The 16,848-nt window shown below is 31.0% G+C and overlaps 2 protein-coding genes across 3 annotated transcripts; one reads left to right on the forward strand and one right to left on the reverse strand.

Annotated features, from left to right (window-relative positions):
• Positions 1-605: 605 nt before the first annotated feature.
• Positions 606-1,397, forward strand: LOC133288495 (uncharacterized). The gene is made up of 2 exons (XM_061486267.1): positions 606-946; positions 1,131-1,397. Exons 1-2 carry the CDS (start codon positions 699-701, stop codon positions 1,258-1,260), a joined length of 378 nt encoding a protein of 125 aa, XP_061342251.1. The 5' UTR covers positions 606-698; the 3' UTR covers positions 1,261-1,397.
• A 154-nt stretch (positions 1,398-1,551) lies between these two features.
• LOC133288494 (uncharacterized) lies at positions 1,552-9,405 on the reverse strand. Of its 2 annotated transcripts, none has more exons than XM_061486265.1 (14): positions 8,980-9,405; positions 8,694-8,779; positions 7,885-8,085; positions 7,435-7,532; positions 6,986-7,179; positions 6,666-6,844; positions 5,755-6,099; positions 5,610-5,674; positions 5,047-5,095; positions 4,778-4,934; positions 3,982-4,066; positions 3,823-3,892; positions 2,332-2,472; positions 1,552-1,872 (listed from the first exon to the last, which is right to left on the reverse strand). In XM_061486265.1, the coding sequence occupies exons 1-14, from the start codon at positions 9,074-9,076 to the stop codon at positions 1,552-1,554; spliced, it is 2,088 nt and encodes a 695-aa protein (XP_061342249.1). In that variant the 5' UTR covers positions 9,077-9,405. The 2 variants fall into 2 exon arrangements, with proteins under 2 accessions (XP_061342249.1, XP_061342250.1); XM_061486266.1 differs by having other exon boundaries at positions 1,716-1,859.
• Positions 9,406-16,848: the final 7,443 nt, after the last annotated feature.

Raw genomic sequence — 16,848 nt, forward strand, 5'->3', positions numbered from 1 at the left:
CAAACAAGAAACCGAGAAAGCTGCACGGGGTTGGTACTTGGTATACATAAATGCCTTCACCAGCATCTATTTAATGAACGAAAATAAAATATTACTTGTACAAAATTGATTTTAAAAAGAAAAGATACCATTTACAATCCAAAATGCAAAAGAAGTTTGGACCAGACATGGTAGTTAAAATTTCGATTTAAATATGTGATTTTATGATTTTATGATTTTTTTTAACTAAAACAATTTTATTAAAATTTCAAACGCTTTTATGTTTTTACGATTTTTTTTATTAGTATTTTATGTTTTATGATTTTTTATCTTCTTTCTGATTTTAGGTAAAATTTCAATTTTAACTAGCAATGGCCAATAAACTACGAGATGCAAATTCGAAATAATAGAGAATCGAGGCCAACCAGCTAAGAACTGAGGAAACGCTTCCATCATTGGGCCACCCACCATTTACTATCCATAACTCCATATGCTTATGTCTTCATTCTTTATAGGCTTTGAAAAGATAGACTAACTTCACCTAAGGGTCTAAAACTGTCTACAACAAACATACAAAAATGGGACCCTTTGTGGAATTGTAAGGATGATATATACCCCTTCCAAACATCATCCCAAGCAGACTGGGTGACCGCACTACAGTGAACCAAAACTATCTTTCTAAGGAGGAGCTTTCCAACTGAACAAATACAACCTTCCCCATGATGTGCCTCCAGCTCCACTCTTCATTGCTTCCCATGCATACAAAACTCAAAGTGCAGCAACATCCTATAGGGCATACCACCAAACTGTTTTGGCTTTCAACCAGCGAACCAAGCAGGACTGTTCCACAGAACCAGCACTTTCCTTCAGCAAGTCCTTTAAGGACCAAGGCACTTCCACATTCCATTGTTGTTGCTGCTACTGCCCCAGCCGAATCCGGTGACCTTTCTGCCTTTCTCCCAATGAGGTCCGGTTTTTTCTTCCCCTTATTCATCATTTGATATTTCATGGTCATCATATTTGACACTAGAAGATTTAACTGACTTTTACTCCAAAATGTAATTTACTGCAAACTTAAACAAGATAATTTTCTGCTCATCCTTTGGTCTTTAAAGTTCAGAAGGTACTCAAGTTTCCTTTACACATTGCAGTGCTCTGCTTCTATCGGTATACTTCATAGCAAATTTCATCGTGCCAGAGTTTCTTACCAAGCAATACGGATTTGATGAACTAAAAGCAGACCAGAAGGTTGATGATGTAAATGCAAAAAAAGATAAATAGGCAGGCACACCCATAGTAGTCTAGGGTTCAAGGCTGAAGAAACAGGATTACTAAAATGTGTGAACTGCATTCAGGATGATAAACTTGTCTTTTCGTTGTATCTTTAGTTTGTATTCAGATGATAAAACCATCTCCATAGTCATTTACAATTTGCTTCAGAATTCAACAATCAAGTGTTTGGAAAAAAGTATAAAGAAAATTTACAGTTATCTGCTTAGGGGGGGAAGGGGAACCAAAAATAAAAATAAAAAATTGCTTATCCTAAATAAACAGGGTGAAGATAAATTTTGTCTAATTAGCTGTCCAATGAGTTTCAAGAGAAGGTTTCTCAGAAGGGGATAGACTTTCAGATTTAGGAGGCTTCTTTGAAAATAAAGATGACTTGCTCTCAAAGAAGTTTGAGAAAGATTGCCGAATTGGCTTTTCTTCATCGTTTATCTTATCTTTTGATACAGACTTTCTCAATAGTTTATCTTTACCACCAAAGATAAGCCTTAGCCTCTTAAACGGGCTCTTTAGCTCACCAGTAATCGTAGTTGATTCTTCTGACTGCTTCATCATCTTTAGTGCCTCTTCAGGATTCAGTAACATTGTCTCCACTGTTTCATATACCTACACAAGGATGTGAGCATTAACTTCTCTATTGAATGACATTACTATCAAATAGTTGCACATAAAAATCATCAACAGCAAGTATCTTTTGCATTTACATTTCAGAGGAACTATTTTTCATCCCCATGGGCTCACAGGTAGGGTTATCTTGCAGAAGGAGCCTATATGCCAAAAAAACCAAACTAAACAGTCCTGTAAGGTAGGCTGTGTTAAAGTAGAAGAGAAAGTTTTAAACAATTTGATAGTCCCAAAGTGTTTTTTCTCAAGACTCTGCTTCATAAGTTTATATAGTGAACGACTCTTCAAATAGGTGCATAAAGCAAGGATTTTCTCCACTCGGTTACATATTGTCATATTGACCATTTCATTAAGGTATAATCAAAAAAGAAATGCCTCACAAGGATTTGGGCAGATACTATATAGTTTCATGTAACAGCCATTTAGTCTAAGAGTACCCACCTGGAGAAGGTCATCAATTTTCTCACTCAAGTTGTTGCCTTGACACGTGGCAACTATGTAGTCCTTGCAGTCACAAAACAACTTTGAGAAGTCACTGCTACTAGACAGCACAGGTTCAGCAATTGCAAATCCTAAACCAAGCTATACAATTAAGACCAACGCTTATGATTAGAAAGGCACAAAAAAGGAATAACCAAATCAATGGAAAAAATTTCTTTTAACAATCATCTATCAATTAAATATAGTCAACTTGTTCAAAGAAAGAACAGGCAGGATTCTATCAAGAAGCTTATATAATCACTGGATCATATATTAGGATAATTCATCAATTAAGTAATATTTTGACAAATAAACTCTTTATGTAACTTTAAGAAAAAAAAACTGAAATAATTAAAAGTTAAGAACAATTATAATTCTTTTTATCAAAAATTGGTGAAATAAAAGAGCAAATGCTTTAATCTTCATAGAACTTTAATAGCCTACACGTTGAAGTCTGTATGGCCAGGATTTCATCTTACTTTTAAGTTTAATCAGAGTCTTATTAAATGATTTCTCTACATTTTCTTGATTCAAGAAAAAAAAACAACATTTACCAAAAAAAGAAAAGAAAAAAAAACAACTATATTTAACATTTTATTTAATCCACAGCACACAGACTCTAGTAGAGGCTAGCAGTCTTCTTCGATTGACGCAGGCTATTAGTCCTGTGTAATAGGAAGAACATCCCACCTCCCTGTATAGCAATTTATTAAAGTAATACTCCATTTCATCTCCTTTAAATTTATGTAGGCAGATGATATGTATGTTTGTACTTTGTACAGTTTTCTTTGTATTAACATATGCCAGTCTTACAACAGAAGACACTTATTATTCCTCACCAATCAGGGGACAGTAAGGTTTGCACCTATCTGGTAGCACATTAGTCAATGCCTCAGCAATCACTTCAAGAAGCAGCTCTACCATACACACATAAGGCTGTTGTCTATTGCTTATAGATTGACGGGAATGTCTAGAGTGCGAAACTGCAAGCATGCATATTTTGAAGAGTAAAACTGAGCTAACTATAGTTCTTTCAACCATTAGCACCGATAACATGTTGCCTTATATTAGAGCTCCCAGGAGGTTTTGTGAATGGACATGCAGACATGCCCAACTTGCATGCCAGTCTTACCATTCTGAGCTCACATAAATTGCCGAGATAGCAATACATTCTCTTCTATAACCCGCATTACAGGAAAAATGTTTAGTTCTTAGCAGCACCTACATGAACTCAAGTCTACACTACATTCTTCAATCTGCTTTAGATTCAGTCACCAGCCTCCCACAAAAGTAAACATTTTAATTTCCAAAAAAAAAAAAATTAATGTACACAATTAACATGAGTACCAATATTAGTACTTTAGAGATCCATTATGGATGTGATGATGACAGATGAAAACTAATTAAACACAATAAAAGTAGCAAATGTGAAACGAAAAAGAAAGAACTTACTAAAGAAACAAACAGCTGTCCAAAAAGCTCAGAAGGATGGATGTCGTCAAATGCATTGAGGATACCCTCCCTACAAATGAATGCAAAATGAGATTCAAGAGATGGCATTAAGGGGAAAATATAAATTAACACACAAAAAAAAAAAAATATTAGACTTACACTGCCAAATCCTCATCAAAGAGAGGTGCCTGTTTGACAGCCGGCACTGGTTTAGATGTTTCCCACAATTCACGCCACAAATTACCTATCATCATGTAATGAAATTCAGAGAAGTTTTCTGATATGAAATCAAAAGAACATAAGTGGCCAACAGTGCCTATGTTTCTTACAGAGTATACATGTTATAATAAAACCAAGACGATGCTCAAGATTTACTTTTCTCCGTTTGTTTTAGCATACATATATGATATTCAATTTTGGCAATATATATAGTATATAAATGCCATAAAGATTCAAACATAAGATGTCAGCACTTTCAACTTAATGGTTTGACTGAGGCAGTTAGGAATATGAAACCTGAAGATCTATGCCAAGTCAATTCAGTGACAATGAAATTATGAATTCAACATTAAAAAAAATTCAAATTCTACTGTCAGACATTCAGAACCTAAAACTGAGAGTTTACCACAAAAGTTCTTTCATCAGCCTGCACTAATCAATTCCTGCCATATATAGTGTGGATTCCATGCATACCTTCCTCACAACTCACCAAACTACAACCCCATTGGAAATCAAAGCCATAATAAACACATAAATTATGGTAAAGTTTATAAGCATATAGCAAAAATTTTCACACAACTGGTTACAAGATATGGTGAACAAAATATTTTGTTTCTAGCAAAAAAAATCACTATTTTATAAGATGCCGATGGTCCATTGACATTGAAAAAGACCACAAAATTGTGTTGCAGCAGAATTTAAGTAAACTATAGGATGGAAAAGACTGTCAGTACACCTTCTTTTTGCATTCGCCGACTTAGCTGACCTCTAGCAGACAACGGCTCACCACCATCAAAAACATCACTATCCTCAGTACTTGTCTCATTATCTGTCCAATCAGGAGGAGAGTGCCATCTTACAAAATCCTCCAAAATACATCCAGGATTTGCTGCCTAAAATATGATATCAAAAAGAACTTACTCAGACAGAGCATTAGGAACATTCAAATTGTTAGAAGCATTCAGAATATCAGTAACAAAAGTTCCCTTCAAGGGAGAGACTGACCTTGAAGGCCTGCATATCGGAGAGCAGTTGAGAGCACCCAGCACCGACACTGACCATAAAAGTTAAGTTTGTAATCAAGAAATGCCCAAGTGATGCTAACTATAAACTATTACATAATGAATGCACACCTGCAGTTAAATGAAGCTAGCATTTGCATAATAGTCACATGAGAAACAGATACATGGTCATCAATGTATTACAAAATAACATTCTGTGAATGTTCTGAAGATCAACTAGTCCATCAATTCAACTTCTAGAAATTATTTAACAAACAGATCAAAGTAGACATATATGGGTATGGTTTTAGATTCCCACACTTAGTCCAGCGAGTACAAGGTATTATGTTAAGAGGTAGGTCAATAGGTCATAGGTTTAGATCATGCCAAACAATTTTAAAGGCATACATGAACACATCCAACAAGCAGTGAATTTTTTATTCAGAATGTTGGTGATAAAAAATAGTGAATTGGGATTAACACACTACATATAAGGAAAACAGAAAATGGATTTAGAATTTCATATAACTGACAGGGTCACAGATGAATCTCAGTTAGTTTACAGACCTCCCTGTCCGCAAAACAAATTCCTCTGTTTCTTTGATAAGATCTTCTGTAAGCAAAGGTCCTTCCTACATGAAATGGTCAAAAAGATTTCAAGCATAAGAGAAAGTTTAAATAGTAATATAGCACTAATAAATATCCATCGAACCTGGGTGACAGGAGTGTACACAGGCTCGCCAGTTTCCAACAATGCCAGATCTCCAGTTGGGCAATCTGCACCAAGTCGAAGAACAAGGTCCCCTGTATTTAATCTAGCATATAAAACAGGGCTTGCAGGAGTTCCGCCATTATAATTGACTGTTTCTTCTATGTTTGAATTAGCTTGCTTCATCATAGACTCTAGAGATTCGGTGGCAATAATACGGAGTCTTTTCCGAGAGATGCAACAATTAATTACTTGAAATTGTTGATACAAAAGACATGACTTCAGATCTGGAATCTCGTCCAGGGGGATTCCAGGTAAATATTGTTCTTCAGACCAAAGTTTTCTCAGCTGCATAGGTAGAAACATTTAAATATTCCTTTTCAGCTGGTAAATAAGAAGGAAAATAATGGAGTAGCCTTACTGAATCCTAGTTAAAAAGTCACAAATTCTAAACAGGAATTTTGTATAGGATTTCTTTCTTTTCTTTCAACGACAAGCAGATTTGAGGGGAAAAAGGGGAAAAAAATTAAGACAAACTTGACAGGTCACATAGGATTGAGTTGTTTTGAAAAGCATCTCCAAGATTCAAATAAAATAGCATATGAATGAGTTGCTGCTTTTTTTGCACTTTTTATTTATTTTCCAAAGGGGAAGGTGGGGAATGATTTATGCAAACCAGAATAAAAAACATATAATCACAAGGCCAAAAAAAAAACCCACCCCACCCCCAAACAATAAAAAAAAAATCCCAAACTTCTAAGATCATACGCCCTTAAACTATCAATTACTTAAGATAATAGCTTATATATTGTAGAAAATACATTCAGGAGAGTAAATTAAATCTAGAGTTCTAGGTTTATAATACAGTGCTTATATGATATCAAAAGTAGAAGTTCTTATCAAGTTATACATACTTCAACAACAACCCTGCACCAGAAAAGAGCCATTTTTCGAAGGGTCTTGTAGTTTCCAACGATTTCAGCTAGCTTAACAACAAGGCTTTCAGGAGGAGCACCATGAATATCTCTTGGCAAAGATGTGATGGCAGTTTCCTCAGGATTCGAGTTGATCTTTCTTCTAAGGAAATCTCCCTCTGCGAATATCTTGCAAATATTACAATGAAAGTGAAAGATCATCGCAGGATAATATGTCAAATGAAAAAAAAAAAAGTACAAGCATAAAAAGGTTCTTTATTGAAATTACATCATCAATAAGCCACCTGCAATTCACATACCTGGATCAAACAGAGAATTAATCAAATTCACAACTTTCTCATCACTACTAAACTCAGAGCTAAGTTTGTCCTCCTTTTCACGCAACACTAGAGCCTTAACTGCAGATAGACTTAAGCCTGCCCTCTCTCTGGCAGGTGAGGAACCTCCTGATGAAGCTATAAAATCTTTCATTGACTTATTTTTACTTCCAGCCCTAGTCAAAAGGTCCAAAAATTTAAAGGAAGAGGATAGCTGTATTGTTAAGCTGAAAATCTTTCTGAATAACAGAAACAAGAATCTTATGTTCTTGGATTAAAAAAACTTACATTCAACAATTAAGTGCCAAATAGAAAAAGGGAATTTTGCAACCAGAGAAATAGAATGCAACAACATAGAACAGAACCTTTGAGTAGTTCATGGAAAGTGGCAGGAACAAAAGACAAAAAAAGTGCAAACAAGAAGAACTTACTCGACAGCTATAGCCAATTGCTTCAGCACAGATGCCGGAGGAATGGGATCTTTAGTTGCAGCAGTTAGGCTTTCAACCGAGGGAATTGCTTCTGAAGCCTAAATCCAAGTTTTTACTCACACATCATTGAGCAATCCATTTGTATAATTGAATTGGCAAATCAAAATCTCAATTGTATTTTCAATTGATTTACTGGAAAGAGGCAGTTAACCATGAGATGCTTAATAAGCATACATTACTAATTCATCACAATTATACCATGCATTCCTATCTTACTCGAAGTTGATGAAGCAGTTTGACAGTGACTATTTTGAAAACAAAATGTTCATAATCAGCATGCATTTTTCATTTTGCTAACATCCAGGCATAACCGATTGGTTTAGAAACTTCAATTATCTGCACATAATTGGAAGGTAAATCCTTGAGTTAAAATGTTTCAGATTTTCTTACCTTGGCCTCAAGATCATTCTTCATATTCAAGATGTACAAATTTTCATCATAAAATGGAATTGCCATGCTTGCATCCCCAACTTTGTCTTTTTCTTCAACTTCTTTTCTCCCTATTCGAATGTTCTTAATTTTATCTTGCCAATCCTGCTTTATTCCTATATGCGGAGGCCTCCACTTTTTATGCTTTGATTGACTGCGAAGCTGCACCATCCCATTATAAAGATCAATTTTGTAAGTAATATCACTCACTGCAGGACAAATGTTGCCTAATAAGTAAAAAGTACCAAGGCTTAACACAAACAAATTAATAAACAGGTACTGATCATCTTCAAGCCAGGACACATTTCGGATTGTAACTTTTTCCCTTGGAAAGTTGTGATCGGAGGGAAGAAGACTACAGCAAATATTCTAAAAATTAATCAGGGACAAACCGGGAATTCATCTTCATGCTTTGTGTGGAGGCTCAATTATTATACATTCTGAGGAATGACATTGATGGAATGAATTAAACAGGAAACATAGTTCATTAGTTTAAAATAACGAGCTTGGATACATCCAATCTCAATATCCTGATCTAAATTCCCCTTCCATTATTGACCTTCACCAAGAACCTAACAAAACAAACACATACACTTCCATTCGGTAATCAAAATGCAGTTCCCGGAAGTGCATACATTGGCACCACATTCCAAAGCATCAAATTGTGCAAATAAAAAACCAATACAAACAACAGTTAAACGTTTCATCCAAGTCCTATTCAAAAACAACCACAAAGCAGAACAATTAACAATAATTCCCATGGCCATTACCTTGGACTCGTTCTCGTTCTCGTTGTGAGGAGATTCAACTACCGGTTGTCTCGTCAAGTTGCTGGACGATTGATTATCATGATCTTCTTCACCAATCAACAAATTGAGTCAATGCTCATTCCCAAAACAAATATTTATTTATTTTTTTTTAAAAAAAAAAAGAGGAGAGAAAGAAAAAAGAAAAGAAAAGAAAAGAAAGCACGTCCGTTTAAAACGAAATGGAAAAAATGGAAAATAGAGAAAAAAAGAAGAGGTTATGGTTATGGTGATGTGGCGTGAGGAGCACCTCGATCGGATTTGAAGTCCATGAGAACCCTCTCCGCTTTCGCAGCAGCAGAATGGAAGGCGGTCCTCGCTTTCGACACAAACGTGGGCGCCTCCATTTTCTTCGTACGTCAACGCGCACACACACACACACTCTCTCTCTCTATCAATTTGAAACGTTAAGATGAAGAGCCATAGCTGATGACTCTGTAGTATTTGTAGTCTACAATAATAAGAAGAAGATGATGCTGATGCTTATAATGCTTCCAGTACACTATGGTAGTGGTAGATCACAAATTCGGTGGTCTGCACTCTTCACTACAATTATTCAAAATCAGCAACAACAACAAAATTAATTTATGTCAAAATAATTAAAATATTGATTTAATCCGTGGCCGGCCTCGAATTCATTTCGGGAAATTCATTCATGGTGCTCTGTCGTTTCGTTTCCCCGCTAATTACTGTAGAGTGTAGATGGATAAACTGTCATCCAAAATAACCAAAAGAATGGAAAGAAAACATTTTCGTTTATTTTAATTTAAAATCAATTTTTTAGGCAGCTGTTATATTTATTATCATTTTATTCTTATTGTTTTTATTAATTATTTAAGGGAAATTAATAATTTTAATCCAATAGATTATAACCGTTGATGGACGGAAATCAACGGTTAGGATATAAAAGAATATAAACTTATATCTTTTAAAAGGATTGATGTTATTCCCATTATTTAATTACCGTTAAATCAATTTAAAATCAACGTCGCGCTTTTGTATATGAGGTAAGTTATACTTATAATTTTTTTTTTACAACTTCTTACAATCATATCTTATCACCGGTGATTTTCGCCAATCAACGGTTATAATTTTCTCAAATTAAACTCATTAATTAATTATTAATTCACAATAAATGATAACCGTTGATTGGCGAAAATTAACAATGTTAAGATATAACTGTAAGATGTTGTAAAAAATAAGTTGTAAGTATAACATTCCTCTTTGTATACATAATAATAAATATTTATCCAATATTTTTTTTTATAGTTATCCGTATTTTATTATTGTGTTTGAAATATGTTGCCTTTTTTTTAATGACACAACAAGGGTATATTGGATTGAGATTTCAAAGAATTTTAATAGATTATATTTGGATAAAAAAATCTATTGGTATTCAATTAGGATTTTAAAAGATTATTTTAAAATACGTCTAAATCCGTTGGTATTCAATCAAGATTTTAAACAATGGAAAAATCATCTTGTAAAATTCAAAAATCTAACGATTTTAATGAATTTTCTATTGGTGTGGACTTTCGTTAGACTTTTTAGTGAGAAATGTAAATAGGATATCGCACTCAATATCTCACCGTAACCCCTAAAATTTCTTGAGATTTCTCTATTGTAATATTTTCTCATTTCTCTATTGCAGTGCTCGAAATCAAATTTCGCCACAACAGCTTCGTCAAAACTCAAAAACAACAAATTTTTTAGCGATTCTTACGAAACAATACAGAAACAACAAACCAACTAAATTTTAATATAATATATCTAAAAACAACATATTTTTGAGAGATTTTGAAATTTTAAAAAATGATTTTTCAAGTTACGGGTTGTGGTTTTTTTTGGCAAAAAAATATGTGATTTTTGTATTAAAAATAATATAAAACAGTAGGAAAACAACGGGAGAACTAAAACCTTGAAACCAATTTTCGTTTTAGATCAATGAAACAATATCAATTTTAAGAAAGATACTTTCATAATATGAACCTTATGTTTCGTAACAATATATTCATGAACGAAATTCCTTCGTTATAGGAACCCATTTCAAACAATTTTTATGTCAATAGATAACTAAAAACTTGTTATTCAAAAACCCCAAAGCAATTTAAGGTTTCAATGTATCAATTGAAAATAATTTGAGAAATTTTCTAAATTTTCATGTAATAAAACTGAGAAATTTAGATTCAAAATTTTCTTCGTATACTTAATGAAAACATGCATATGGTATATGGTTAGAAAACTCTCATCACGTATAACAAAAACCCCAAGGTTTCCAATATCAATTGTAAAAAATTCCAAACGAATTTTTACCATGAACTTTAGGTTCTATATGCAAATTTAGAATTATTTTGATAATTAAAAAATTGGGTCTTACAGTCATATATGCATAGCTCTGATACAAATGAAGAAAATAATTTTCAACCCATTAGGCCCAAGAGCAGGAACAAGAAAATGCTAATGCGTGGAGAACTAATATAGCTTTAGATATGTGGAGAACTGTTGCTTAATAATTTTGAATGTTCGTTAAAAATTATATTAGGTTTTACTTTTTTATTAATATCATTGCATTTCTTTATTATTATTTTTATTGACTCTTGTAATTATGAATGTTTGTTAAAAATTCATATGTTTTTTAAAAATCTTATAAATCCACATTGTATTTTCAAATCTTATGAATTCTATTAAAATCCTTTAAAATCCAATCTTATGAAATCTTGATTGTAAAAAAAGTCTTTAAAGTCCCTCCAATTCTTAAGTCCTGTGATACTAGTAGCAACTTTGAGAAGAGGTATGCACACTAGGGAGAGATGTTTTGATTATCACCAATTTGATTATTTGTGACTGACAGGATTTCTCGAGTCACAGGGTAAACTGACAGGTTTTCCCGGGTCTACCATGATTCTCTTTTCACTAAATACACTAAATGAACTTAAATATGATTAATAATAGAATTTGATACTTGATTTGAGTTGTGATTGTGATTATTATCATCTATGTAATGTTGTGCTGAATATGTTAGTTGCTGATTATCCTCATTAAAATATCATTGAGTTGATTATGCTGATTTATTAAGATATATTTATTCTAAATAAAATGTCTTGATTGATTTTAAGTTGATTATAATTATTGATTAACTTATGAATATCTTTGTTGTGTTCTAAATTATTGATTAACTTATGACTATCTTTGTTGTGTTCTAGATTGAGATTATCAGCTTTTGCTGATTGTTTGTCTTTGTGCTACAATGATCCTTCGGGTAGCAGAGTTTTAGTGAAGCAGATTGCAAAATCTGGGGCTGGCATTGAGCAGTAAGGATAACATCTCAAACTTTTCAAACTAGGCTTAGGATTTATAAATGTATTAGATATATTTAGATTCTTAAATTTATATTTTAAATTTTTAAATATTTACATTGAATATATATATATTTTGGAATAAGATTATCTTTTAGTTAGCTTTGCACTTGTCCTGCTACAGGTGCGGTGATAACATTTTGCCAAATTGATTTTAATTTAGCTTCCGCAATATTTATGCAATCTTATTAAATAATTTAAATGTTATTTTTTTCCAATATCTCTATTATAGGAATATTTTACTATTATTAAAAATTGTTAGAAATTTGGAGATGTTAGAACCCAAAAAACATTGGATTGTTAAAACGGAAATGACATCACTAAACACATTCACAATTAGGATGACTTAATCAATTTAATAGGTTTAACTAGCAAATCTACTCTCTCGTCTAGATTAGGAAACTCTTTCATAGAACAATTTTTGACAATTTGCATCGAGTTTATCAACTCAAGTGGTGCAATATACTAGAGATAAAAGAAGATAGGAAGAACCGAATATTGATCTTCAAAATTTTCAAGTGGTTATTATAATTATAATAGTATTTTTGAGGCGTGTTATGTCCATAGAAAAATATGTCAAAAAAATAGTTTATAAGGTCATCCTTCAGCATTTACCAATTCCCATTCTTATATCTGTTAAAATGTTGTACAAACAACATTTATTGTTGTTATTTTGTATTAGTTGAGTTGGTATATATTGAATTATTAATTTTATCTTGTTTACAAAGGTAGTTTAGATAAGTGAGCATATTTGAGTATTGTTCACAATGTTTGAGATTTAAACTTTGAAATAAAAACAGTAGGGCTTTATGAACAAAATATTAGAAAAATAAAAAATCGAAGGGAATAAAGGTAGACCTTGTTTTTTTTTTTTTTTTAGTACAATGGGTAGACCTTTTTAACCTATCCATTGTAATATATCATGCTATAGGATCACGTGTCATGTGACAACATTTGGTTTTAACATTAGGTCCAACGTTTTTACCAAAAAAAAAAAAAAAAACATGAGGTCCAACCCGACTCAATTACATTGGACCAATGTGATTATCAAATGCTTTCATGTGACAACATTTGTTGATTTCAATTTTCACTCTATTTCCCATTCCATATAAATATCATTTATTATTTAAAATAATAAATAATAAATATTAGTTCAAAAAATTATTATTAAATTCATTAAATAAAACAATAATTAATACTGCAAATAATTCTTCTCGCCTTATGTGATTATTTGGAATTCATATAAATTCAAAACACTAAATTTATTTAGCCCGAAAAAATTAAATATGTGATATAGTTTAAATATTTCATTTGAATTTTTTTTTTCTCTTAGAATATAAATTTCTACCGATTATTCACACTTGAATTATTTGAAATTAAAATAATAGAAAGTATTTTTATTAATTACCTAAAAACATCTAAAAAGAATTCAGAATTACATATCGTAATGTTTCAAGAATAACTATACATTTCATGAAATTATCATCATTCATCCAACTTAAATAGATCAAATATCTGATTTTTTTCCAAAACTTAAAAGAATAAAAAATATTAATTATCAAATTATAATTATTAACAATAAATTTCATAATTTTAAACTTATAAGAATTATAAATAAATCACACCACTCAAATAAGAATTATTTACAATATAATTGTTATTCGACTCGTCAATATGTAAAATGATAACAATTATATCATTTATCAACCTAATTATAATATATTAATTATTATTTATGATATCAATTAATAATTATGCGAAATGTGAGAAAATGATAAGAAAAAAAATAAAAATTCAATCGGGATGCTGCTAGAGTGCCAGGTGAAAATGACAACATCTGGTGATCATGCGAAAAAAACTGATTGTATGGTGCCGTCCCGTAATAGGCTGGCTAGACTGGATTCCGCAATAATGCATTTCAATAGATCAGTAAAAAAAATTCCCCTTTTTTCACTTTTAATTTTTTTTTTTAAATATATGGTCAAAAAACCAAATTTTAAAAGTTCGATATCTCAAATAAAAATTATTTATATATTTAAAAATATAGGCACTATTATAAAAGTATTTTTTTTTCCATATGTAATAATCTATAGTTATAAATGTCAGTTTTGCGTAAAATTGTTACTTCATGATCAATGGCCTTTAATTAAGTTCCAATCTAATGGGATGAAATTTTCTTGTCCAATAGATATGCACCTTCCAACGCATGGAATTAACTAAATGGCTTTATCTTAAGTGCCACTAGTAAGGATCCTACATTTAAAATTACTAATAAAATATATTAATTAATTCAAAAAAACAAATTCAAATTTAAATAAAATAAAATAAAATGACATATGTTATTTTATAAAAAAAATATACTAATAAAAATCTATTATAAAAAAATGTAATTGAATATATAAAATTGAATCATCGTGACACGTCTTTTATTTTTAAATATAATCGTAAGGATATTAACTTTAAGAGATTTTTTCTTATAACATGAACCTAAATAATTAGTGTAAAATATGATTTAAATTTATGACCATTCCTACGCATACCTTACATATTTATCTATCCTTTTAGTTAATCAATTCTATAAACTTGGAAAACAATTGGATAGAAGCTGATTGGGGATAACGCATCTATGCACATAGATTCCAACTGGCTTGGAATATCATTGCTGGTTTATTTTAAAAAGACGCTTGTTAGCAGAGATAGCAAGGACATGAAGAGGGAGATTGTCCAGCATTTGGTTGGGCATTCTAAATCATACATTAAATTATGCAATATATTTATTCTGGCATTATACATACGACTATGCTCAATGACAAAGCCACTGTATGAAAGTTTCAACTGTTACTGTTTATGCGAAGATTTGTTTGCACAAGATGATGTGCAAAAAGCGGCGATAGAGTGGAAACGAGTAAGCTACAGTACATTAGCAAACTTTTTTTCCCTAGAGACACTGCCCTTCTCATCTGTTCAAAACATCCCACAATTCACAAAAAAATTAAACGGGGAAAATAGTTATCTTATTATAGAAATAAAATAATAAGTGAGATCAGGTAAAAAGAGAGAGAAAAAAAGAGATTGAGATCGACAAGTGGCGTAGCCACGTGAAGGCCAGCAGGTGTCTTGGCACTTTTTTTTTTTTTTTTTTTTACTTATTATATATATTATGTGATCAATTATAATTAACTAAGGTAAAAATTATAATTTGGCACCACCTAAATAGAAAATCAAATACTCAATACAAAGTAACAACAAATCATGTAAATGCAAACAAATAATAAGGATGTATAGTATGGTTATTTTTGTGTTTCACCTTCTTCTTTTTTTTTATCCTATATATATATTTTTTTTGCTTTATTCTAATCAGTTATACTATTTATTCTTACTCCTATTATTTAAAAAAGAAGGACTTCTAAACTTAATCACAAAAATGAATAGTTGACCTAGAAAGACTTCTAAAGTGAGATATTGAAACTTTAAGAAATAGAGATAATGAAAGAGGAGACGAAAGATAATGCTTATTATACATATAATTATTATATTTGTGTATAATATGTGGTTTATTACTTATTATGTTGTGGGAGGAAAGTGAAATTTTTATGTTTGAAATGTTTACTAAAAAGGTTAGTGCATTTTTATATATTTGCTTTGATAATTGTTCATTTGAATTTTCAATATTATGTGACATTATTTAATACATAATTTAGATAACTATGTTAGAATTCATAGTAAATTTTTTTCCTGATAAATTTGAGTAACTACGATAAATATTTTGATAATTTAATATGTCAAATTTTTTGGCACCACCTAAATTTTTGAGCCGGCTGCCGCTGAGATCGACTCTTGTTAAAAAATTATTTCTTTCAAGTAAAATGAGATAAATATAATCAAAAATTAAATAGAAACTTTTAAATGCTATTTTTAAGTGTGGTATGTTCTCCTAATTTAAAAAGAAGTGATATTATTATCTTTTTATAATTAGAATAGAATAATTTCTTCCACTTAGTGAATTTTTTTTGTCTTACCCATGATTTTTTTCAATTAGATCTTCTACATAAATTTTATGTGTCACTTTAATTAGTATATTTGTTGATATCCTGACTAATAAAATTAAAATAAAATTAATTACATCGTTGATGTCTATAAAAGTAATTAAAAAATATAACTTCAAATTTAGTAATTATTTAATTAGTTATTGTTACATTGCACAAAGAGATTTCTATTAGATTTACATTTACCTGATCAATTGATGTGATTAATAATATCTTGAAATTCTATTTTTTTTTCTCCAATTCTATTTTACTTGTGATACTTTGTTACCTAACAATTATAACTTGAATAAGGATAGACAAGGAATAGCAAATCAAGTTCATTCACACTTATAAAAAAAGGAAATTGTTGCGCTAATAACAATATGTTTCGATATCCGAATGAGATTTCCTACAAAAAACTTCCCCTAAGTACCTATTTAAGTAGTTTATTTCTAGTAAATCTCTCTCGTCTATGAGCAAAATTTGCAACATTAGATTTTCTTAGTCTTGTTTTTTGGTAAACTTTTGATAATTTTCTTAGTTATCGTCTTGGCATTTATCATATAAAGGCATGTTTGGTGTATAGTATATGATAATGTCTGATAGTATAAGTTCTGATAGTATAAAGCTTGATTGTACGAGACCTGATTGAATTTTAATACTATATAGCGTTTGGTACAATATTGTATAAGATAATATCATATAGTATTTGGTAAAGAACTGTATAATACTATTTAG

Source organism: Gastrolobium bilobum, unplaced genomic scaffold (assembly GCF_033153095.1).
Source record: "Gastrolobium bilobum isolate Gb01-03AN ecotype WA unplaced genomic scaffold, APGP_CSIRO_Gbil_v1 utg2184, whole genome shotgun sequence".
Classification (NCBI taxonomy): Eukaryota; Viridiplantae; Streptophyta; class Magnoliopsida; order Fabales; family Fabaceae; genus Gastrolobium; species Gastrolobium bilobum.